This window comes from Chiloscyllium plagiosum, chromosome 40 (genome assembly GCF_004010195.1).
Source record: "Chiloscyllium plagiosum isolate BGI_BamShark_2017 chromosome 40, ASM401019v2, whole genome shotgun sequence".
Classification (NCBI taxonomy): domain Eukaryota; kingdom Metazoa; phylum Chordata; class Chondrichthyes; order Orectolobiformes; family Hemiscylliidae; genus Chiloscyllium; species Chiloscyllium plagiosum.
The window spans coordinates 23,475,306-23,500,650 of record NC_057749.1 but is presented as its reverse complement, the minus strand read 5'-3'; the positions used below and the strand labels follow the sequence as shown (position 1 = coordinate 23,500,650).

Sequence of the window (25,345 nt, the reverse complement as noted above, 5' to 3'; positions counted from 1 at the left end):
GTGACCTATTTTTAAAATGTCTGAGAGTCCTGCATTCCACCCCTCATTCTCAATTGAGACTGGTATATGTTTCCTCTTCCCTTGCTTCACTCAACTATCAGTGACATTTCCTGTATTGTAAAAGCAGTAATTCATCAGAGCAGCTAAATTAGCAATAACGTGTGTTGAGGTGTCCTGAGGTTATATTTGCAATTCCTTTGAACTGCTGTATTCTACCCTCTTGTTCACTCAGTTTTCTTTTCCTCTAAGCTCAACTGCGTTCAGTGAGTAATTGGAAACTTCATAATATTTATCTGCTTGATTTCAGGTTCTTTATTATAATGAAATGAGTGCAGTGTGGGAACCTCTCTTGGAGCAAGTTGCTGGAGGCCAGAAAAGGTGGAGTCTGACATTTCAGGTAATGAGATCTTGAATTGATTATATCTTTGCACTTTATCATTGCCAAGTTAAGCTCCTGAAGTCTGGCATAGGCACTGCGCGCCAGTTGTGAGATAGATTTTCTAGGACTTCCACAAGGTTTAATTGTAATTGGATTTGAGAAGGTCACTTCACCATTGTCATCAGAATTCTAATCTAACTACCATCCTTTGACATTGTGGTGGTACCATCGCTGAATCTCCCACTATCAACATCCTGGGGGTTATTGGACTCACTGGACTCACCACATAAACAGCAGGTCAGAGGCTAGGAAGACTCTGACAAGTAATTCAGCTCCTGACACCCCAAAGCCTGTCCATCACCTACAAGGCATATGTCAGGAGAGTGATAGAATACTCCACCTGCCTGGATGAGTGCAGTCCCAACAACACTCTAGAAGCTTGACACCACCCAGGACAAAGGAGCCTGCTCGATAGGGATTAAGTCCACAAACATTCACTGTTTCCACCACTGACGCACAGCAACAGCAGTGTGTACTATCCACAAGGTGCACTGCAAAAATTCACCCAAGATCCTCGGACAGCGCCTTACAAATGTATGACCATTTGCATCTGGAAGGACAAGGGAAGCAGCTACATAAGAACGCCACCACCCTTCAAGCCACTCACCATCCTCACTTGGAAATATAACACTGTTCCTTCACTGTCACTGGGTCAAAATCCTGGAGTTCCCTACCTCAGAGCATTATAGGTCAACCCACAGCAGGTAGACTGCTGCAGTTCAAGAAGGCAGTTCACTACCACCTTCTCAAGGGCAACTAGGGATGGGCAATGAATTTTAAGAAATCTCATCAAATACAGTATAATGAGCATCATTTAGCACAGTGTTGAAAATAGGATACAAAAGATGTAAACTAAATTTGTGGATCTTCTGAAGAAAATTAAAAAGTTTAAAATAAGTAAGCTTCTTTTGTCTAAAATGCCAAATGAGCGCGTAGCACTTTGTTATAGGTCCCTTTACTATGGGTGAAAAAAGGACTGAAGAGTTGTTAAAATTGTATATTGAAAGAGCAATTGGAGGAACCTAATAGCCATACCACTTACAAAATGTGTTTTGAACGTAAGCTGCTAAAACTTACAGCATTTGTGTTTTCATAGATTTTTTACTTGTTACTAAATATTCTCTTTTTACTTTTTAAAAACATTCTTTTTGGTCTTTTTAATGTAAACTGGGATTTCTCATTCTACTTGAAATCAGATAGACAAGTGTGTTAATTTTTTAAAATATGCTCCATTTTAGGTTCACAGCCTGTGAGGCCTGAATGTGAAACCTTCCTTATCCGTGCTCATAATATCTGTCTTTACATGTGCATTTATCAATATTTATTTGGCTTTAAACTGTGGCTTTATACCAGTGCTTAGATTTACTGAAGCTACTGCTGGACATGACATTTTTCCTCAGTAACCTGTGTCGACACCAGTGTGTGACTGGCTTCGTATCCTTCAAAGTTCTGGCATTTATGTCAGCTGATAATGAATTACCTTGGATGCTTCAGATTTTAGTGTACAGCAGATAAATTAATGAGTTTGTCAAAGCTGAGTTATTACTTATCAAGGAGGGGGATTTTTGTGACAGTCGATTGATGCATCTGTGGAGTGGAATAAACTTTGGGCTGAATATTTCTAAGTATTTTTTCAAAGAGATTGTGCGCTATTGGTTACGTGTTTGTGTTTGTTCCATTCAGATGAAAACCAACATGGGCCAGGACACAGCACTTGTTCCAGGGGATGATTTCTTTCAAATTCTTGACCCGCAGACTGCCATTACTATTTCCTCAAAGGACATATTGAATATCACTGTGTCCAAATGCAGCTTAAGCGTTCTTGATGTCTTAGCCAAGGTAAAATACCAGTACTTTTAATATCCTTTTTTTTTTAAAGAGGCATGTTTTATAACTTTATCAGTACATTATTCAGTTCAAAGGAAGGTATTCAATTCCACATTGGCGGCTACTTATGTGATCACTGATGTGGGAGAGAGGTTAGTGAATGCTTGGATGGTCATGTGTTTTGAATGGTGTTGAAAAGGAATAGTTTATCAGCAATTACTTGGCAGTTTAGATGAATGGGTATTGACCCCTGAGAGTAAAATCAGGTCAGCGAGTCTGGCCAACTGTTTATTTGAACAAATTGGGAACTGATTTGTATGTATGTTCTGGAGTTGATTGGATGAATTGCTAAGAGCAGAGAGTGGCTTGAAGTGTTGTTTAGTGGGATGATGAGGTTCCAGGTAAAGATTGTGCTGATCAAAGAACCAAGATAATGGGGTTAGAGTTGTTCCTGATTGTATAATTGCTGTGCAAGAGGTTGGTTGATGAGGGTGCTGTTCAATCTGAGGCATGTTGTCTACCAAGCACGTAGACTGAAGTGAGATTTCGGAACTCTGAGATGTAGAGATATCTAAGTGTCCTAGTGCATGTAGGACAAAACGCTGGTTTGCGGGCAGAGCAAATCATTAGGAAAGTTATAATTTAGTGCCAGAATTATTTTTAAGTCCGAAATAAGAGTTGTGTTAAAGTTGAAACATTAACTCTGTTTCCGTCTCCAGAGATGCTACCATTCCTGCTAGGTTTCTCTGGCACTTTGGTTTCACTTCAGATTTCCTGTCCACAGTATTTTGCTTATGTAGATGGATAAATTCTTGTTAAGCAAGGAGTTGAAATGTATTGATATAATTGTTCCGAATGCATTTAGCAAGGCAGTGATAGTTGAGCGATATTATTGCTAGACTACCCAGAAATTGAGAACGTTCTGGAGATTTGTGTTCAAATCCTGCCGTAAGAATGGAATTTGAAATCCATATAACTCTGAAATTAAGAGCCTAATGATCATGAAGTCATTGTCTGTTATCGTAAAAGTGCTGGAAAATCACAGCAAGTCAGGTGGCATTCGAGTAGCAGGCTTATGGCTGAAATGTCAATTCTCCTGCTCCTCAGATGCTGTCTGACCTGCTGTGCTTTTCCAGGACCACACTATTTGACTCTGATCTCTAGCAGTCCTCAGTTATCGTAAAAGCCCATTTGACACTTAAAGGTCCTTTAGGGAAGGAAACTGCTGTCCTTACCCAGTCTGACCTGCATGCGACTTCAGACCTGCAGCAAGGGTTTGGCTCTTAACTGCCCTCTGGGCAATTAGGGGTGGGAAATAAATGCTGGCTCAACCACCAATGCCCACGTCCTGTGAATTATTTCTGAAAAAACTACAATGGGATTTTATGTGCAGTGCTATTTCATCATGAAATGTTATAATTGTTCTCTTTTAACTTTTCTGTGAATTTGCTAAGAATATAATTGTGGCTGCCTGCACAGTATCCATATCACTCTGGGACCCAGCCCAATGGCTGTTCCATTTTTTGTGGTAATTAAGTTCATGCAGAGCTTTTAGTTTTGAGCATCCAGAGTCAGTATAATATACTCTTGGTATGGTTAGATGCAGAATGAAGCTCCCACTGGTCCATTTTGCTATCATTTTGTTTTTCACTGCTGACCTCCAAGAGCAATTAAGGCCCATTCAAGCAATTGATTCTGATCCCAATCAACAAAAATTCTGTTTAGTGATTTGATTATTGTTGCCATTCAGTAATAAACTTAGACGTTATTGTTGCTTTTGTTGTTATATTTCCTATGTTACAAGTGTGACTGCATTCTTTTCATTATGCAATATCGTGTGGCCATGAAAGCAGTTTCAGAAATGAGAATAAAACAGGCAAAGCCAGAGACTTTTCCCTAGGACAGAATGTCTGTCATGAGGGTTCGTAATTTTAAGGTGATTTGAAGAAGGTACAAGGGAGATGTCAGAGGGAGGTTCTTTATGCAGGGAGTGGTAGGTGTATGGAATGTACTGCCAGCGGTGGTAGTGAAGTCAGAGACATTGAGACAGTTGAGCAACTGCTGGACAAGCAAATGAATGGCAGTAAATTGAGGGGTGTGTAGGTTAGGTTGATCTTAGATTAAGATAAATGCTTGACACAACATAGTGGGCTGAAGGGCCTGTACTGTGCTGTACTGTTCCATGTTTGAGAACCACAGATTTTTTTAAAGGTTTATAAATTCATGAGGGGCATGGATAGGATAAATAGACAAGGTCTTTTCTCTGGGGTGAGGGAGCCCAGAACTGGAGAGCATAGGTTTAGGGTGAGAGGGGAAAAGTTTAAAAGGGACCTAAGGGGCAACTTTATCACAGAGAGAGTGTGGCATGTTTGGAATGAACTGCCAGAGGAAATGATGGAGGCTGGTACTATAACAACATTTAAAAGGCATCTGGATGGGTACATGAACAGGAAGGGTTTAGAGGGATATGGGACAAGTGCTGGCAAATGAGACAAAATTAGTTTAGGCTATATGGGCGAGTTGGACCGAAGGGTATGTTTCCGTGCTGTACATTTGACTCTATGTTGATGATCTGAAACAAAGTTGAAGGGGAAATTGCTGGAGAAGCTCTGGGAGCATCTGTAAGGAGAGAAACAGAGTTAAAGTATTGAGTGCAGAGACCCTTTTTTTGTTTCCTTTAGAAATGCTAGTTTTTTTTTTGAATGTGGCAAATATTCATGTGAATTGTGTGTATGCTCCGCAGGCATTTTCAGCAGGAACTGCTTCAACGTTTGATTATTCACTGAAGGACCAAGTACCATATACCTTAAAAAATGCACTGGGCATTCCTTTGGATGTGCTTCACTCTGCAAACCTTTGTGCCATTGGTTTGCCCCCTGATCAGAAATGTCATCATCTGGATATTGGGCAGATACTGGAACTTGATTACTTGGCTGTGCAACCCAGAAATCGAGGAAAGCTTTCTGTGTTAGAAAGACAAGAAAGTAGTCTTTTTAGTTTAACTGTAGGTAAGTTGAACAATGAGAGCAAATACTTGCATGACAAGCAGAAACATTTCCTGATGTGCATTATGAAGGAAATAACCTGATGAAGACAATATGTTTATAAATGGCCAAGAATAATGCATTTGCTTTTCCTTTCCCTTGTAAAGATTTGCCTATTGATTTTCGATACTCCATTAGTTTTTAAATCTGGACAACTGAATTATTTTTGTCCCTGTTGTAAGCAGTAATTTGGAATTTGAGATGGGTTTCTGTTTTTCTTTATTTCTGTATTCACACATGAGAATACCTGGATATGTCCCACTCAAGTCATGTTGCAAGTAATCACTGTGATCCTCTGAGGCAAATCGGAACCTGTCTGGAACTCTTGTGGCTAGAACAATTCCTGTACAGAACAAAACATGAAATTTGTAGACTTTTATGTTGATGTTATAAATTATCTTGTCACTAAAATGAATTCATATCCAAGGTATCTGACTCTTCCAATCCCAGTTAACTAGTTTATAAAATGATCTTTATTTAACTAGTGAAATTATATTGAATTGGTTGATTAATTTTCCAAAGTATTATACCACAAATTTGCCAAGTGAACAAAGCATTGCTTAAATAAACTGATTCTCTCAGGTATGTAATAATGTTTTGCTGAAAAGTAGCATGATTAAGTTTCATAATAAAGAAAGTAAATTTTACTTTTCTCAGTGCCGTATGATTATACTGAAGAAGCAAGTATTCCTGTTGCTAAGCCAGGCCGACGTCTGTATAATGTCCTCCAATCTGGCAGCACGCATTCAGTGTCACTTGTAGCCCAGATAGATGTTGTGGAAGGTGATAAAAGAATTATAATCCGCTCTCCTCTCCAGGTAATAACTTCTCCAGTGCTTTTATTGTTGCATTTTCTAAGTTCATATTAATGCTGTCACTGACCATATTCAACTGTTTTGGTAGTTATTTTAATCATGGGTTCTTTTGTGACAAAAAAGGACAACTGGGTGACAAATGGGAGCCTCCACTCTTCTTTGGCTAGACCTCTCATTTACTAAGGGGCGTGGACATTGAATCATTGTTCTGTTAGATGTGTTCCCCCCCTCCTCACCTTTGGACAAATTATACTACTGCAATTTAAGTAGTCTAGTTATCTGCTTCACACTTTGGTTAAAATCTGCAAAAGTATCTTGTCTATCCAACTTTGTCTTTCCATGGTCATGAAAGGTGATAGTTATAAAAAACTGCATGTTTGGCAGGCAAGGAAAGTTAAAAACTAAATCAACCTTCAGCAGGTGTCTCAGTAATCTATTCCTTGAAGGAAGAATGACAATGTGGACAATGACCTAGTCTGGCTAATTAACAGAACGTGCACAATTTGAGTGGCTGCCACATTTATTCTATGAGACTATGAAAACTAAACAGTGGTTTATCCCTGGATTAGTATAATGTTGGTACTACTAGTTGGTTTAGAGCAACGGTGACAGCCACTTGAATTGTAATTTGATCTGACCATGTTATTTGAATGGTCACAGAATGACAAGAATGGATTTACAAACTTGTGTGATGGTTTGGTGTTCAAGGTGGTATGGTTATTTAAATGCTGATTATTGTTTGTTTTTTATCCCATGTTTAAAGATCAAGAACCACTTCTCTGTCTCTTTTATCATCTACAAGTTTATTCCGGATGACCAGTCACTGGAGACTGTTGGTATGGCTAATCCTGAGGAAGAATTCCACGTGCCTTTAGACTCTTACAGGTGGAAATCTAATGTAACGTTATCCGATGTTGATCATGTAGTCAGAAATGGGGAGATAAGATGTGCTTAGCCATGACAGGACAGTGACTTTGCTTTCCATCTGCATTAAGAATAACCAGATCACAGAATTGTCAATCTGAAAGCAACTCCATGGAATCTGCTCTCCATTCCCAACCAACTCCACATGTTTCCTATCTCTCCACCCACTCCTATCAAACTCCAGCAATCTTCAATTACCTCAAACCTCAGAATCTACTTAAAGTAGCCCCTTTGGTGTTTCCATTGAGTGGATACGCTCGCAGTATTTAGGAAAGCTCTGATTATTGTCATGACGCAGTGACTGCACACAAGTTAGTGGGAATACAAGTTAGTGTCACATCACTGCAAAGGTTGAGAGTTGTTATTGGTCAGGGTTTGCAACTTAACACAAAGCTGCCCTATCTAGCCACACTTCCTGCCTGACCAAACCTTCAGTGATTGTTGATCTGACAAGCAGGTGACTGTCCAGACTTGAGCTATTGTGCTGGTGCCCAAATCTACATCACATTGAATGATTGATAAGCTGTGCAGCCATCTTTGTCACCATCTTGCAGTTCTTTAAATAAAAGTTGATTCCAGAAACTCCAAGATGTCAATGGCTGTGCTGCCAATCTCCCAGTAATCTTCCTCAAGCCATCAGAACCCTGTCTAGGGGTAACTACAGCTATCTCTGCTGAATTGTTACCTGCCTCCAGTATGATGCACATTGCAGATCACCTTGCTTTTTGGAAAAAAAATTATGATCAGTATTGACAACATGTAAAGAAAAATGTGTTGCTGGAAAAGCGCAGCAGGTCAGGCAGCATCCAAAGAGCAGGAGAATCGATGTTTCAGGAGAAGAAGGGCTTATGCCCGAAACGTCGATTCTCCTGCTCCTTTGATGCTGCCTGACCTGCTGCACTTTTCCAGCAACACATTTTTCAGCTCTGATCTCCAGCATCTGCAGTCCTCACTTTCTCCAACATGTAAAGAAAGTCTTGATATTGTTTCTTATGTCATATATAATCAAATGCCCACCCTTGCAACTTAGAAGTATAATTGCTGAGTAAAAGTTTTATTTTTTGCCAAGCAGTAGTCTTAGTGTGTCAAGTTATGGAAATATTCAAATTTTATTTTCTTTCACTAAAGCATTTTGAAAAGAGCTTGAAGATAAATTTTGTCTTTTAATTTGAAGATGCATCAAGGAGATGAATCTCCTTTTTGGAATGGGGCAAATGGGAATCCTTGTTTCTGTTTGTACTGAGAATGTAATAATTTATTTACTTACAAGTTTATTTATGCAGCTGTGATTCACATTGTACATTTATATCCAGTGAATTTAAAAAAAAAGCATCAGTTAATTTTTCATGCAACCCTCAAAAATATGCAGTGGGCATTAATATCCAAACATCTTTTCAAATCCTTTCATCGGTGCTAAGACTTCTACTGATTTTCAAACTTCAGATTTGAGAAAGGCAGTCTGGACCATGTATCTGGGTGTCAGTCACATTGTTAGTAAACAGCCAAGCAATATAGGACTACAAATTAGCAACTTTGTATGTCCAATGCTTCCATTTAAAGATGTAGGTTTTCAACAAAGCAAAATTACCTTCTATCTTCAAAGTTTACAAATAGAACTAAGGACTGGAATGATGGTTGAGAGAAGAGAAGCAAGGTTGAACACCATTCAACCATAGCTGTTTAATATTATAAACACATTTGGCTTCAGGCAACTCCAAAGAAGAACAATTTTATGTTGAAGAGAAGCTTCATTATACTTTGGCATTAAGTGTATGATAAGTTAGAGTGGGCCATTATGATGCAGTCCATACTTCTGAGTTCAAGTCCCTCCTCCTGTGGTAAGTCAAAACAAGCCTGAACAGGTTGATTTACAAATATCTGAATCTTCCCAGTCGATGAACTCTTTGTGTAGTGATACTACCTTTACTCCTGGTCCAGAGCTGTAGGTTCAAGTCCTGCCTGCTCTGGAAGACATCTGAACAGGTTGATTTAAAACAAAAATGGTTCTTGTGGTGCAGTGGTAGTGTTGCACTTCTGAAACAAGAGGTCTGCGTTCAAGACCCAGATGCTGCGGTGGTAGCTCCACAGCATATCTGAACAGGTTGATTCTGAATATCAATAAGGTAAGAGCTATACAAAGCGCTAATATATTACTTTCTTTTTTGAAGGGGGCAATTGTTTCTGAAGCCATCGGGTAGACTGGAGGACCAATTCAAAATGTCAACAACATATATTACATGGAAGGAGGAGCTTCACAGAAGCACTGAGATCCGATGCACATTGCAATGCCCTTCCACTGAGATGAGTTTCCTTCCTCTTATAGTTAATGCTGTTGCTATTCCAGATGAACTGAACTTTATTAGTAACCATGGTGAAGATGAGTGGGATCCAGCCTATATTATTCACCTCTACCCAACAGTTACAATCAGAAATCTTCTGCCATATAGTTTGCGTTACATGTTGGAGGTGAGTTCAGTTCATTTAGAGTGGGTGTTTGCAGTGAAGTATCTTTACGCTTCTCGAATTTGGGTTGTTTTGAATTGGAAGTACAATCCATTTTAGCTATTTTTTAAGTTAAAGTTGTAGCTTAACAGTAAATGTCATTTTTAAAAACAAATTAATGACTTCAAATTTGATTTAGTTTTGTTTTACGTGTTTAATACCACCTCTCATAATCATAACACTATGCAACAGAGCACATTGAATAAAATGGTGGATGTTTTAACTTGGAACTAATGTTGTGCTGTATTGAAACACCCCTAATGTGGCTTCTAATCACTATACTATTTGACCCAAAATTACTACTCTCTATCTGTCTTGAATACTACTTTCTAAGCTGCTGTACTCAACCTATTCTTCTTAAAATGTTTACCTTCCTCATCCTCAACTCACCTTGTTCTGTAATTATCTGGGATATACTGTTGAGAAGAGGTCTGTGTTCAAGTCCCAAATGCTCCAGTGATAGCTCCATATTTTTCATTCCCAATTTGTCTTAGTCACAGCACTAATGATGACCTAGTTAAAAAGTCTTTCACATTTGGTGAGAATATGGATTGTGATGCATAGTGACCCTCAAATCCTCTGGTTTTTTGGCGGAGTCAACAAACACACATTGATTGCCTCGCATGTAGTCCCACTCCATGTACTACTTTTTACTGTAACACTCCTACCAGTCTCAAAGCCATTTAGCACATGTGCTAAGATTTCTTTTCTGGCATGTCCAAGTTTCTTTTAGGAGCCCCTCCGTTTCTCTGATGCTATTATAGGGGTTATTGAAGATCATCAAATTAAGTGCAGAGTCAGTTTTCACATATCTCTGATTAGTAATGAAATTTATCTTTGTACTACATCCTTGATTCTACAATTGTTGCTTGGTTTACCCAATCTTGAATCATACAAGTGCCAGCTCATTTACATGTTCATATTGTCAAGAACTAAACCACCTTATTGAGACAATGTTAGATGTGTTGTGCTATAGACCCCTGTTCCCACCATTTTTGATGATGCCAGTCAAGTTCATCCTGATGGTGTGCAGCCGGAGTGGCCTGTCATAGTCCAAATTTAATATTTGAGTCCATGGCCAAGATTGTATCTTCAATCTCCTGACTCCAAAACCTTCTCACCATTCTCAGTCCTACCACCAGTAAAATTGTTTGCTATCTCTGTCAACTTGAGACTTGCCTTTTTTGTCTTTCTGACCAACTTTAGGAATTCTTTTGCCGATACATGGCTCTACACAATTTGCTGCCACCTTTTCCTGTTATGATTTCCCATCCTTCATCTTGACATCAGAATTCTTAACTCTGTTACTACGTACTCTCTCTTCTTCAAGCCACTTATCTGCCACATATTCCTTTGCACAACCCACGATGGTGAGTTGTCTGCTATTCTGTTTAAATTCAGACTGCTTTTCCACTATCCAGTGCTCGATGAAAGATCTTTCTTCCAATTAAATATTGAGAACACTGAATGCATTGTTTTCACTCGTCGTGACCCTGCTGATTAGCCATCTCCTCAACCTTTCTGTGATAACTGTCTGACGCTGAACCAGACTGCTAGTAACCATTGTTATGTTTAACCTTGAGGTGAACTTCCAACCTTGCATCCTTGCTAACATAAAGTTTTTTCCTATCTATCAAAACCCTTCAGAATTTTATGCATTTCTATCTCCATTTAACAGTTCGTGTTTTGTGGGAAAGAAATCCAGATTCCCATCTGTGTAGTAACTAATATTAATTATGCTTGGGATTATTCCAGTAAATTTCCCCTGCAGCCCCTCTAAGATACTGCCATCCTTCCTGAAGTATGATGCCCATAATTGGTCATGGCCCTTTTGCTGAGATTTAAGCAGTGATTCATGAAAGTGAAACAGAGCTTCCTATTTTTTGTTCTTCCTGCTTGTTTACTTCCAAGATGGCGGAATAGGACTCCTCAGCTGGAACTTGTCCTGTCCATCTGTTTTGTTGCTTTTTTTCCTTTTCATTTTCTCTTTTGTACTTTTCTTTTCCTCTTTCTCCTCGGTTCTGTCCTGAACTCCCTGCCTCAATGCCGACTCAGACTCTTGGATGCAGTGCGCACTCGAGCTCTCAGCCTCAGTGTGGCTTGGTATGGCCTCAGTGTGGACTTTCCAGCATTGAGATGATTCCAGAATGGCCTCCTGGTCTGGAGTCAAGGCCTAGCCTGGAATGGAGGCGAGGTGCCAGCGTGTACTGGGTTGGAAGGACTGTTATTCTGAACTTTTTGTTTTTCTAATCTATTCCTATAATCTGTATTGCTGTACTTTTTAATTCTTTATTTTTCTAAACTTTTTCCCGAAGAATCTGTACCTAGGTAACTTTGTACCTAAGATGACACTGTAAGTGGCGACTTGTGAACTGTTCACTGTAATCATTTGAGTAATGTGACAATAAACCCAATACTAATTCTGTTTATAAAGCTCAGGATCCTGTGTGAAGTCTTTTAGCCATCTTATTAACCTGGCCTGCCATCTAGAAGAATTTGCATATGTTGGCCTTCTAAGTCACTTGTGGAGACCTGAGTCAAGAGTGTGGTGCTGGGGTGCACAGCAGGTCAGACAGCATCCGAGGAGCAGGAGAATTGATGTTTCGGGCATAAGTCTTTCATCAGGAATGAGACTTGTGGGCCGGGCAGGCTGAGCGATAAATGGTGGTGGTGGTGGTGGCTGGGCCTAGGGGGAAAGGAGCTGAGAATGCGATAGGTAGATGAAGGTGAGGGAGCAGGTAATAGTTTGGAGAGGAGGGTGGAGCAGATAGATGGGAAAGGTAATGGGCAGGTCAAGAGGGTGGTGCCGAGTTGGACACTTGCAACTAGGATAATGTGGAGGGGAGGGGAAGTGAGGAAACTGGTGAAATCCACATTTATCCCATGTGGTTGCAGGGTCCGAAGGCGAATATGAGGAGTTCTTCCTCCAGGTGTCGGGTGGTAAGGGTTCGGCGATGGAGGAGGTCCAGGACCTGCATGTCCTTGATAGTGGGAGGGGGAGTTGAAGTGTTCAGCCACGGGGCGGTGGGGTTGGTTGGTGCGGGTGTCCCAGAGATATTCTCTTAAGACACCTACTTGCAGAACGTTTATCTCCCTAATGTAGAGGAGACCACACCTGATACAATGGATGAAGTAATTGACATTGGTGGAGGTATAGGTAAATTTCTGATGGATGTGGAAGGATCCTTTGGAGCCTTGGACTGAGGTGGTGTGGGTACAGGTTTTGCACTTCCTGCAGTGGCAGGGGAAGGTGCCAGGAATGGAGTGTGGGCAAGTTGGGGACGTGAGGGAGTCGCAGAGGGAATGGTCTCTCCAGAGCACTGATAGCGGTGGGGAGGGAAATGTATCTCTGGTGGTGGGGTTTGTTTTGTGGTGGAGGATGATGTGATATAAACCGAAGTTGGTGAGATGGAAGGTGAAGCCCAGAGTGTTCTGTCCTTGTTGCATTGGGATGGGTGGAGTTCGAGGGCGGAGGTACAGGAAGTGGAGGAGATGCACTGAAAGGCATCATCGACCCCGTGGGATGGGAAATTGTGCTCATTGAAGAGGAGGCCATCAAAGATTTTGTAAGGTGAAATTGGTCATCCTGGGAACTGATGCTGCGGTGGCGGAGGAATTGGGAATAAGAGATGGCATTTTTACAGGAGGTAGGGTAGGAGGAGGTGTAGTCTAAGTAGCTGTTGGAGTCGGTCAGCTTGTAGTAGGTGTCCGTGGTTAGTCTGCCGGAAATGGAGATGGAGCGGTCCAGGAATGGGAGGGAGGTGTCTGAGATGGTCCAAGTGAATTTGAGGTTGGGGTGGAAGGTGTTAGTGAAGTTGATGAACTGTTCACCCTCCTCGTTGGAGCATGAGGTAGCGCCGATACAGTCATCGGTATAGTGGAGGAACAGGTGGGGCTGTGGTGCCGGTGTGGCAACGGAAGGTGGACCGTTCCACATAAAAGAAACACCGCAAACGGCCCCGATCTTCCACAAGCAACTGTCTGTGGAGATCTCTATTCCTGGGTTCCATTAAAACTTGTATTATTTAGTTAATATTAGCTCTCAAATTTTCTTCCAAAAGTAACGTGAACCATCATGTCATTTACACATCACTGAGGTTCCCGCTCATTGCATTTTCCAACCTTTCATCAGATCGCTCATACTTATGATTGCGATGCTTCCCTCTGAGGTATGAATATTTCTTCCATGCGTTACTTTTGAAAGTTTTGCTCTTGAAATAAATTGTCTGTTTTATCCAGGCAACAGCTGAAATTAATGAACTGGCAGAAGGATCCTCAGCAGATGTACTCCAATCCAGAATCAAGGGTGAAATAATGGAACTTGTCCTGGTTAAATATCAAGGCAGGAACTGGAGTGGCCATGTTAAAATTGAAGATGGACTGGCTGAAATGTTTCCAATATGCTTCACTGCTGACAGTAAAGATCGCATGAGCATTGATTTGTTGGTCCACGTTCGCAAAATTAGTGGCCGTCTGGTTTTGTCTATTTATAGCCCGTACTGGATCATTAATAAAACATCCCGGGTCCTGCAATATCGTGCAGAAGATATACATGTGAAACATGCGGCTGACTTCCGTGATGTTGTCCTATTTTCCTTCAAACGGAAAAACATTTTCAGCAAAAATAAGGTGTGTATCATTCCTTTGTGGTTTCAGTTTAGCAGTAATAGAGGAGATTTGCCAGTTATTTGAATAATGGATAGCCATCTGCAGTTTTAAGAGGTGTAGATGGGCTGAATGGCAAAGCATATTTAGATAAAATAAATTATATTTTGTGATTTTTCTTAAGGGTGCCTCTTCATTATTAGAAGTATCCCCTTTCTGTTCAAGTTTTAATTCTGTATTCACAAATAGAGGTCACTAACATGCTGTTACAATGCATTAAAGGTTGAAATAGACCCAGTTAGTGAAAGACGTCATACAGGGCCCAAGGGGAGGTAAATTGTTTTGTAGGTGGAATAAATCATTACAGCTTCTTACAGGGTCTAGAGCATCTTTTTTATTCATGTGTTGTTTATCTTTCTTACTTCTCCTGTTAATGAACACTGATGGAGGCTGAGGTAAGTAATGAATGTGAATTTGGAATGATAGCATTCAGTAGATGTGCAAATACAGGGAGTGATACTGTAGTGTTAGTGTGCTTTTATTCAATTTCAGTAAGGCTGGAGCAGCCATGACCACAGTGGCACCTTGTTCCACATTCGGGTTCCTGAGCCCCACGAAAGATTCATAAGCCATAAGAGTCGTAGCGGCATTGGTGGCCCTCCAACCCCGAGTAATGATGGATTTTCTTCAAGCCAACAATGTGCTGGAATGTGTAACCAAAATGGTGTAACATGAAGTTTTGACATGGAGTTGTCGCAGATTTAATTCTTTCCCAAACAAAGCCCAACCAGTTAGCACCTTTTCTCATGTTGTATAAATTCTTGTTTCCTTGCCAGTGTTGCTTTTCTTGCATTTGTCCTGCTGAGAGCCAAGTTGAAAAACTTTCATATCTCCTTTCAGAAAAGCAGGGTTGATTTAGCTCAGTTGGCTGGATGGCTGGTTTACAATGCATAGTGTTGCTAATAATATGGGTTCAATTCCCACTCCAATGAGGTTACCGTGTAGGACTCTCCTTCTGAACCTCTCCCTCACCTGAGGCATAGTGACCCTCTGGTTAAAATGCCACCAGTCTTCTCTCTCTCGAATGGGAGAGCAACTCTATGGTCTGGTAGGGCTATGACAACTTTATAACCAAAGTAGTAGGCTACAAGTTTGAAGAAGTCATGCTTAAGTTATACATCTGTTGAGTCACTGAATCCATGAATACTGTTTGTAATCATGGTTAGCAACGCATAGAAGAAATATTCATATCTCAGAGGGAAGCATCGCAATCATAAGTATGAGTGATCTGATGAAACGTTGGAAAATGCAATGAGCGGGAACCTCAGTGATGTGTAAATGACATGATGAAGGTGAATCTAAAATGCTAACTCAAATGCAAGTGTGATGAGACTTAATAGAACAACTTTTCACGTGAAGTGAAAGAAGATTTGGGAGCGGTCCTCATGGCAAGAAGAGTAATGACTGAAAAATCACCGAACGAACAGCTTTATGATGGGGAAAGAGGTTCTTGCTTTGTAATTACTGATGTGATTAAGTGGCCTAATCTGAACTTGGGTTTTGTTTTTCTTGGTGGTTTTGACATTTCTGATACCTGCCTTTGCCTTGCTCATTGGCAAACATAGATGGTATGTCAGGGAAACTTCTTAATCTACTGACTTTCCAGTGGTTTCATTCGTGTGGAATTGTGTACTATATTTTATGTACTTTCAGCTGTGTAATATCAACAGGCTGTCAAAAAATTTGCTAATTTTTGTTCATAAAACAAACAAACAAAATTGTCAATTCTTCCTTTTTTTTAACGTAGTACCCAGTTTTACTCAGCTTCTCAGAGACTTAGTAATCTGCAGTGCATTGTTTATCTGGTCGTCATTTGAAATTATAGAATGTAAATGAGGACTGAAAGGCCTGAAGTTGGTGAGGATTTCATTCAGACTCCCTGTTGAACAGTATTGCTCTATTGTGCACTATTTTGTTCTTATATTATGTCCATGTACTTTTTTTAAATCATTCATTTGGTTTGCTATGAAGATTCTGAGAGCTGATGATTGTGAAATATTGAATTGGAAATGTTTTTGTTGTTTTGGCTTACAGATTCAGTTATGTGTATCTACTAGCAACTGGTCTAATGGTTTCTCATTAGACACTGTGGGAAGTTATGGCTGTGTGAAGTGTCCGGCCAAGAATATGGAATATTTGGTGAGATTTTTCATTTGAAGCACAGTTTGAATATTTAATAAAAAAGTGAGGTCCTTAGGTTTTACACTCAAAATATTTAAAATTTGTAGGCCAAGTAGCACTAATCGAATTTATATTTGATTTGTAGTTGTGTGACCAGCACCACAAGTGTACATAAATTATATGGGATATATATTCTCAGCTCTGAGCAAGCATTTAACCTTAACCCCAATGTATAACAAGCCATTACTGCAGTCACATCACTTCTCCGCTTCACGTGCCAACCACCCACATTGTTCCTCCGCTAATGATGTACTGAATTAATGTTTTGCAATTTCAGCTCTTCCTGTGTACATTTTGTTTTAGCTTAAACCTCACCTTTTTGACAGAGTTTACAACGTAATGATCAATGATGTTGCTTTTAATGTATCACTGCCTTTGTCACTGTTTCAATTATCAATATTATTCTGTGTTTGTAGAACTCAAGTATTTTACTTTCTGTGAACAATAACAGGTATATACGGTTATAGGAGCAGACAGAGGCTGCGAGCCCCTCAACTTGTTTTGACTTTCAATGAGATTGTGGCTGAACTGTGACCAAAATCCGTGTACTGGCCTTTTGCTCCATATTCTTGAATACCTTTAGTTCACAAAAATTTTAAATCTCATAAATTAAAAGATTTCAAAAAAATCTCTCAAATTACCATTTGCACACAATCTCACAAATTACCATTTGCACATTGCTGTTTCTCTGCAGAAGTGTTTCTGAATTTCTTGAATTCGAGTAATGCAGTACGGAACTGCGCCATTCAGCCCACTAATTCTGCGCCAGTTACCGAGACTCTATCTACTCTAATCCCAATTCCTTTGCTGTGGTGTTTCAAGTGTTCATAGAAATATGTATTAAAGGTTGTCGATCATGTTGAGGCCACACTTATTCACTATGTTATAAATGATTTGGATGAGGAGGGTGAATATATGAGCCAAGTTTGTGGATGACACAAAAATATTTTGAAGGCAAGGTGAAGATGACAGTGTTTGCAGAAGGACAGAGACAGGTTAAATGATTAGTCAAAAACTTGGCATTTGGAATGTAATGTGGGAAATGTGACTTTGGAAAGAGGAAAAGAGAAATTCCATGTTTAAAAATGCACAAGCCTGCAGCACAAGCATTTGGGGCCGCCTTGTGCATAAATCTCAAAGTTAGTGTCCAAGTTCAGTGGGCAGTAGGGAAGATAAATGGAATGTTGGCCTTTATTTCAAAGAGAACCAAGTGTGAAAGTTGGGAGGTCTTGCTGAACCTATACAAGGCACTGGTCAAAATACAACTAAAATACTGTGAGCAGTTTTGACCCCTTTATCTGATGTTGGGGGCAATCCAGAGAAGGTTCACTGGGTTTATCGCAGTTATGAAGGGATCCTCTTATGGGGAGAGGTTGAGTATGTTGGGCTTGCCTTCATTAGGGTCAGGAACTGAGAGGAGACCTTACTCAAACACACAAGATTCTTTGTGAGTTTGACTAGCAGATGCATTTTCCCTTGCAGAGAGTCACCCATTTAAGACTGAGATGAAAAATCTGTTCTCTGAGGGAAATAAACCTGCGAAATTATTTACTGTAGAGGGCTGGAAAGGTTGATTTAATTAAGCGTGTTCAAGGCTGAGATATTCAATTAGTAAGGGAATCAAAGATTATGGGGATAAAGGCAGGAAAGTGAATTTGAAGATTATCAGATCAGCCATGATCTCATTAAGTGGGGGAGTGGACTTGGGCTGAATGACCTACTTCTGCTCCTCCATCTTATGGCCTGTTATGATGTTTTCATAGAACTGCAGTTTAATGCAATGAATAGTTTGAGCCATCACCGATGCTTGGCAGGTGCCACACGTCAGTTCTGCCAATTAGAATATCTGTCATCGTATTTTTTTTTTCTCTTTGCTACTCAGCTGCTTTCCTAACCAGATCAGCATGGAATTTCATTCAAGAAACGTCTGCCTCTCATCTTTTGGACTCTGTGCCCTAGTCCTAGATTCTCTAACCAGAGAAAATGGTTTATCTGTATTCTATCTGTTCCTTTAATAGCTTCAGATCACCTCTTCACCTTCTACATTTCAATAAATAACTGCTTTTCTTCTAACTCATGAGGTCCAGATATTAGTCTGTTAAATCCAAACTGCACTTCTTCCAAGGCCATTACATTCTCCAAAGGTGTGGTGTATAGAAGTGTTCACTGTTCTCCTGACGTGATCTAACGAGAGCTTTGACTGCTGAAACATGATTTCTACTGCCTTGCATTCCAGTATAAAGATTAGTATTCCATTGCCTATGTTAATTTTACGATACATTTTCATTATATATGTATTTGGGTCCTCAAGTCTCCTGAGACGTCAATTGTTTGTGGGTTTTCACCATTTAGTCATTACCTTGGGAGGTCATCCACTTTGGACGGTTTAAAAAAAAAATTGCCAAACATTGAAGTCTGTTTGCATGTTTTTTTTAATATATCCTGTGCACTTTTCATTCTTTCATGTCGATCTTAGATTTTTTTTTTAACCCACCAGTATTCTTTCTAAATTGCTCATTCATCAAGATATATGTATATAATATACACACGCACACCACAAGTCTATATTTTTATGCATTTTAACTTTATTTCTCTGTTACCCCTTAATTATCCATGGATAATTTTGTCGAGTAGACCTTCAACATTTTAGCAGCATGAGCTTGTTTTGTATCCGTGTTTCTTTACAAACATGCTCCACTGATCATCTTCTGATAAATTTGCTCAGATTACTGTGGATTATCTCTATCTTAATCTGGTTGAAGGTAACACCACTCGGTCTAGAATCTTAGTCACTGTCTTATGCTTTTCACTTATTGAGCACAAATATGAACTTAGTCATATTATGAACACTATGAGAAAGGTTCACCCACCATTAGATTGTTAACAAAGTCTAGTTTGTTACTAGTTATTAATTTAATCTGGCCTGCTTCCTTTTTCATTGAGGGAATATTGCAATTCCAGGCAAACTCATTAAATCTATTTTACTTTTGGTAAATGATTATCCAGATTTTGCATGTTGTACAGTTTGCTACTTCACAGTTACTATTAGGATTCAATGTAAATTTCACCATAATCTTTAAGTGTTTTTCTATTTTGCAGTTCTACCCATAAAGTTTCCAGGATCTGTTTTACCTCTCATCATTATATCCTCTCTTCCCACTAAAACTACTTCATCCTTGAGCTGGAAGAGTACTCCTCCCCTCTATCATTTTTCTGTCTTTCATGTACTTAGAATATTTTTGAACTTAGAATATTTAGTTTCCATTTTTGACTGTCTTGTAGCCATGAGTTTTTAATGATTACCATCTATGCTCAAGTTGAATTTGTGTCAGAATTCACCTTGACTGCATCTTGCATTCATTGAAGTTGATTGTCATATTCCTGTATGTTTTTCTAAAGAACTCTCAATGAAACGATGCAGCACACACTCCCCTTCTGGCTTAATACTCTACTCACATGTTCCTTATTTCTTGCACTTAGTTTAAATCTGTGAAATATTTTAATTTTCAGTACTTTGGGTGCTCAAATCACAATTTGACCTTCTTCCTGCTGTCTTCCCTATTCATTTCACAAGTTATGTGAAAACTTTTCCAGTTGAGCACCTCCCTCACTCTTGGCTTTAATGAAGTCTTTGCGACCACCCCGTTCATCCTTTCAATTACAACTCTGATCACTGTTAATTACAGAAGAGCTTGCTAATAATATGCAGTTTTCTCCTACTCCAGTGTAGATTCATTGGCTCCTGACAGTCTGCACTGACCCTCCAAAAAGCATCCCACCCTATCCTTGTAACCCCACATTTACCATGGCTAATTCAACTTGCCTGCACATTCCCAGGACGCTACGGGGTAATTTAGAATGGCGAGTCCACCTTGCCTGCGCATCTTCGGACTTTGAGAGGAAACTGGAGCACCTGGAGGAAACCCACACAGACACTGGGAGAATGTGCAAACTCCACGCAACAGCCATCCAAGGCTGGAACCAAATCTGGGTCCCTAGTGCTATGAAGCAGCAATGCTAACCACTGTGCTGCCCATATTTGTATCAATATCCCATGATATTGTTTCCTTCTTTCCCACAGCGCTTAATGAGCCTTGTATTCATGTTAAAAAGTGTGGTGTTGGAAAAGCACAACCACTCAGGCAGCATCCCGGGAGCAGGAGAGTTGATGTTTCAGGCATAAGCTCTTCAACATTCCTGATGAAGGGCTTATGCCCGAATTGTCAACTCTCCTGCTCCTCGGACGCTACCTGACCGGCTGCGCTTTTCCAGCGATACAAGTTTTGACTCTGATCTCCAGCATCTGCAGTCCTCACTTTCTTCTTGTATTCATGTCCCCATCCTTATCCCTGTGGAAATTTGCATATAAAACACATAATCTAGAGATTATAATGCATGATGTTCTGTAGTTTAGCTCCTGTTCCTAGATTGTGCTGCTTTATTATTTAGTAATTATCTTTCAGTAACCTTACTCTCATTGTTTTGGGATGCTGTCCAAAATTGTAACGAAGAACTGAAAATATATCCAGTATCTTGAATTCTTCTTGACTGTTGGATTTAATATTAGGCACTTTTATATCTTTTTGAGATGTGAGCTTTCTGTTAGGATTTCAGTGCAACTTAGAAAGAGGGTTAGGACATTAAACCTCTTGATTTGAGCTATAGGGGAAGCTGAACAGGCTGGGGCTGTTTTCACTGGAGCGTCGGAGGCTGACGGGTGACCTTAGAGGTTTACAAAATTATGAGGGGCATGGATAGGGTAAATAGGCAAAGTCTTTTTGCTGGGGTCGGGGAGTCCAGACCTAGAGGGCATAGGTTTAGGGTGAGAGGGGAAAGATATAAAAGAGACCTAAGGGGCAACGTTTTCACACAGAGGGTGGTACGTGTATGGAATGAGCTGCCAGAGGAAGTGGTGGAGGCTGGTACAGTTGCAACATTTAAGAGTCATTTGGATGAATATATGAATAGGAAGGGTTTGGAGGGATATGGGCTGGATGCTGGCAGGTGGGACTAAATTGGGTTGGGATATCTGGTCGGCATGGACGAGTTGGACAGAAGTGTCTGTTTCCGTGCTGTACATCTCTATGGCTCTATTCAATTCTGTCTTTAGTTAGCTCATGGATCATCTGTTTTGACTCTTATTTCCCTATCTCTACCTCACTTTAAAAACAGATATGTTGATGTCATTCTTGATCCTCCACATCCCAATCCCTCTCTTGAGATTATGGGAATTCTTAACTTCCACAATACTTAGTGTGGGAAGGTAATTCCTGATTTCACTCCTGAATAACCCAGCTATGCATGCCCAATTATTCTATATTTCTCCAAGTTTTTTTTAAACTATATTTGTTGGATCTCTCAATGATTCAGAATATCTCAATTCAGTCACATGTTAATGGTCTTCATTTTTGCAATTATCTGCCTGTTGGAAAAGTACTGTCCCTGTCCACACCATAGTACCTACTTTTAATGATAGATGTCATAGCTTTATAATTGCCCCCTCCAATCATATATCTTCATTTACAGTTCCTTTATAGGAAATTTGGCAATTTCCTTTTCTTCATGAGCCTGAAATGCATTGCTGGTCCTTGATTTGGTTTGGTTTTTGGAAGGAGAAAGTGAGGTCTGCAGATGCTGGAGATCAGAGCTGAAAATGTGTTGCTGGAACAGTGCAGCAGGTCAGGCAGCATCCAGGAACAGGAGAATCGACGTTTCGGGCATAAGCCCTTCTTCAGGAATGGTTTTTGGAAGGTCATTCTGTGTGCAAGATCACTTTTTAAGGTCGACAATCTTTGCTGTAAGAACCGTTAATAACTAATTTATTTCTTAAATTACAGATTGGCGTAACCATTAAGATGAGCAGTTTCAACATGACCAAAGTTGTTACCCTAACTCCATTCTACACATTAGTTAATAAGTCTTCCTATGAACTGGAAGTTGGAGAAGATCAGCCTGCTGGCCAATTAGACAGTGGCCGGTGGATTTATATTTCAGCAGTGGAGGTATAACATAGTGTTTCCGTTGGTGTATAAATGTGAAAATAGCCTATTTGCTGAAGACAAATTTACAGGAGCAACATATGTAATTACTACACAAGAATTTAGCACGTATTTAATGCATCCACTTTACCACCTGCTGGCTCCTTTAATGAAGAAGTGCATCATTAGCAGAATACAAATACAAAGTGCACAGTACTTTGATAGACATAACAAGGATTCTGTTGTGTTCCTGAACATTTTAGGTGATTTTATATAGACAGCCTCTTCACCTCCTCCATGTTCATTCTGTTCTGAACCTAATACTTCATACAGTATCTTTGCCAAATATTTCATAACGTTTCCAAGCAATTATCTCCACTATTCCGAATCTAATAAATTCAAAGCAGGGAGTACTGGTTTTCATAATTGTGACGTTGATGTTCCTTCCCATCTGCTTCACTGGAAAGCAGTCACATTTGGGTTCTCCCCATTTAAGTAACTTACCCTGAAGAAAAGAACAGACTTCTTCAATACCTGGATATTTGCTCAGATCTCTCCGCAAATTTAATGATTAGTATTTACATCAGTGCCATAAATATTGGGGCAGAGGACACATATCAAACGTTGCTTCCTACTAAGTGACTGGATTCCCAGTTCTGATGTTTGTTCACCATTTGAGCACTTCAGTACTTTTTTATTCAGTTACCCTTGCAGTTACTTCTGTGTCAAATGAGAAAGTGAAATTAAAGTTTGTATTGAAGTTCAAAATCATTTGTGATTTAAATTTTTGAATTTGGATATCAGGAGAGATTGGTGTAGTTACACCAGAACATGTGTTTATGTATTTGATAAAATTGTGTGGACTAATGCATATTATATAGTGAGGTTTATTAGCAATTTTTCTATCCCCAAGTTGAGTCTTAATTTCATTTTCCCAGCAAGTTAGTGTCCTTTCCAACATGCAGCAGTAAGGAAATAATGCATTTTGATAGTATGGTGCAAGCATTCAATATGAAGACTTTATTTTTTCCATGAGGTGAACAGAACATTGACCTGAACATTATTAAATGTATGCTGATACTGGTAACAGTTTCTTAAATAATGTAATTCTGTTTGATTTGAACAAATTATTTTGACCAAGTTGTATATAGAATGGTTCGCAGAATTCCATGTTGTTAGTTTTAATGTCGTATCCATTGAATAGACAGTTCCTCTGAAAACACCACAAATGTTTCTAATTTTCTTTCAGTGTCTTCCTTTCTGGCCTGAAACAACAACAAGTAAGCTCTGTGTAAGAGTGGTTGGTTCTGAACTGAATTCAAAGTCTTTCTTCTATAATAAGCAAGACAATGGCACATTGTTGAGTCTGGAACATGTGGTAAGTTCGTGTGGTTTGCTTAGTTGATATTCTCATTGGTGATGAAGATTTTTCTTTTAATTTGGACTAAAATGGAGAGCAGAGGTTGACTGTCTGCTGTGAGTAAATTGCCAAATGGAAGTTCTCTGCCTTCCTGTAAACACAGTTTTAGGCATAAAATGGTTGGGACAAGAAGTGGGAGCCATCAACCTGTATCTTTCTTATTGAATCCACCTATCTCAATATTTTCATGTTATTCCTCCATCCTCCTTTATCCAAAAATAATTCAAATCACAATTAGGAACTATTTGTATAGTTTATTAAAATCTTTGGTCTATAACTCTCACAGCATGAGAATTTCATTAACATACCTTTTTAAATTAACAAGATGAGTAAAGACCACAGTATTGGGCCTTTATACTCTGCAGCGACCTGTTAAGCTGATGTCAGTTGTGAGGCTAGTAGTGTCCAAAGCGCAACTTAATATAATTCTGAATTTCCTTTTCCATTTTGGATGTCAGCATTGATGGTGCTGTAGTTCATTACTATAGCAGTTTGTCACTCTAAGCTATGAAGCATGTAGAACATTAGGTATGCAACAGTCGGGTGGCCAATTTTTGTCAGCATATCAAATATCTAAATATTAGACAAAAAAATGTTCAAAACTCTTTTTGTCTGTGTTTTACTGAAAAAAGTAGATCATTTAGATGGAGGATGCTATTTTTCATCTATCTCAATTTAAGGAAAGAGTTAATGACCAAATGATTTTGTCCTGTGGTCCTGCAGCTGGATGTTAGAAGCGATGGTTCGTACGCTGTTAAAGAAATTTTACAGCAGTATGACACCTGTTGCAAAAGGCTGATGGATGGCACACTTACTTGGATATGAGGCAGAGTGTTGCTGTGGGATGCTAAGGGGGTGCATGGGAGTGAGATGTTTAGAAACCTGGAGCGACCAGGTTATTGATGTGGCTGCAGCTGGGAGCAGGAACATGGTAGTTGTGTTACTGGATATGCAATATAGAGGCCTAAAGTGATAATCTGCCGACAAATTGAAATCGCAGCATATTACCACTTAGACTTAGACTTAGTCTTGGATTTCAATTAAACAAAAATATATCTAGGACAAAAAGCTAGTCAAGTGGTCATTAACTACATTCTGATGAAAGACAACTAACCTGAAACATTCAACACATTTTCTCTGTCCTGACATTGGTGGACATGAGTATTTCTAGTCTGATTCAGATTTCCAAAATCCACAGTATTTTGCTATTGTGTTATTGTTCCTGTGGCAGAATAGGAATTCTTCTACCATCAGTGCAAGGGTCTGACTATCCTTGAATAGTACGTACTTTAGCTCTAAGTTACCCAAGCCATACTGAGAGCATAGTCAATCTAAAAGCCTGCTTGGGCCACCTAAAACACTAAACTTCAAAGAATATCAATTTTCAAGCACCAAAGGAAATGCTGTTTGGATTATGACCAATTGTTTAAGGATGGCAGAAAATATAAACTAGATTTGCAATAGTCAAGCGTGTAGTGCTGGAAAACCACAACAGGTCAGGCAGCATCCATGGAGCAGGAGAATCGACATTTCAGATGAAAGCCCTTAGT

General features: G+C 39.6%; 1 protein-coding gene across 4 annotated transcripts in view; it reads left to right on the top strand.

Moving 5' to 3' along the window:
* Window positions 1-25,345, top strand: part of vps13c (vacuolar protein sorting 13 homolog C) — a 286,760-nt gene that overhangs the window by 202,308 nt on the left and 59,107 nt on the right. For all 4 annotated transcript variants that reach the window (XM_043680592.1, XM_043680591.1, XM_043680593.1 and 1 more), the window contains 10 exons: window positions 308-397; window positions 2,123-2,278; window positions 5,010-5,274; window positions 5,968-6,128; window positions 6,889-7,010; window positions 9,218-9,515; window positions 13,791-14,180; window positions 16,251-16,355; window positions 22,235-22,399; window positions 23,625-23,753. In XM_043680592.1, the coding sequence (XP_043536527.1) occupies window positions 308-397; window positions 2,123-2,278; window positions 5,010-5,274; window positions 5,968-6,128; window positions 6,889-7,010; window positions 9,218-9,515; window positions 13,791-14,180; window positions 16,251-16,355; window positions 22,235-22,399; window positions 23,625-23,753 (1,881 nt within the window). The remainder of the gene's footprint in view (window positions 1-307; window positions 398-2,122; window positions 2,279-5,009; window positions 5,275-5,967; window positions 6,129-6,888; window positions 7,011-9,217; window positions 9,516-13,790; window positions 14,181-16,250; window positions 16,356-22,234; window positions 22,400-23,624; window positions 23,754-25,345) is intronic.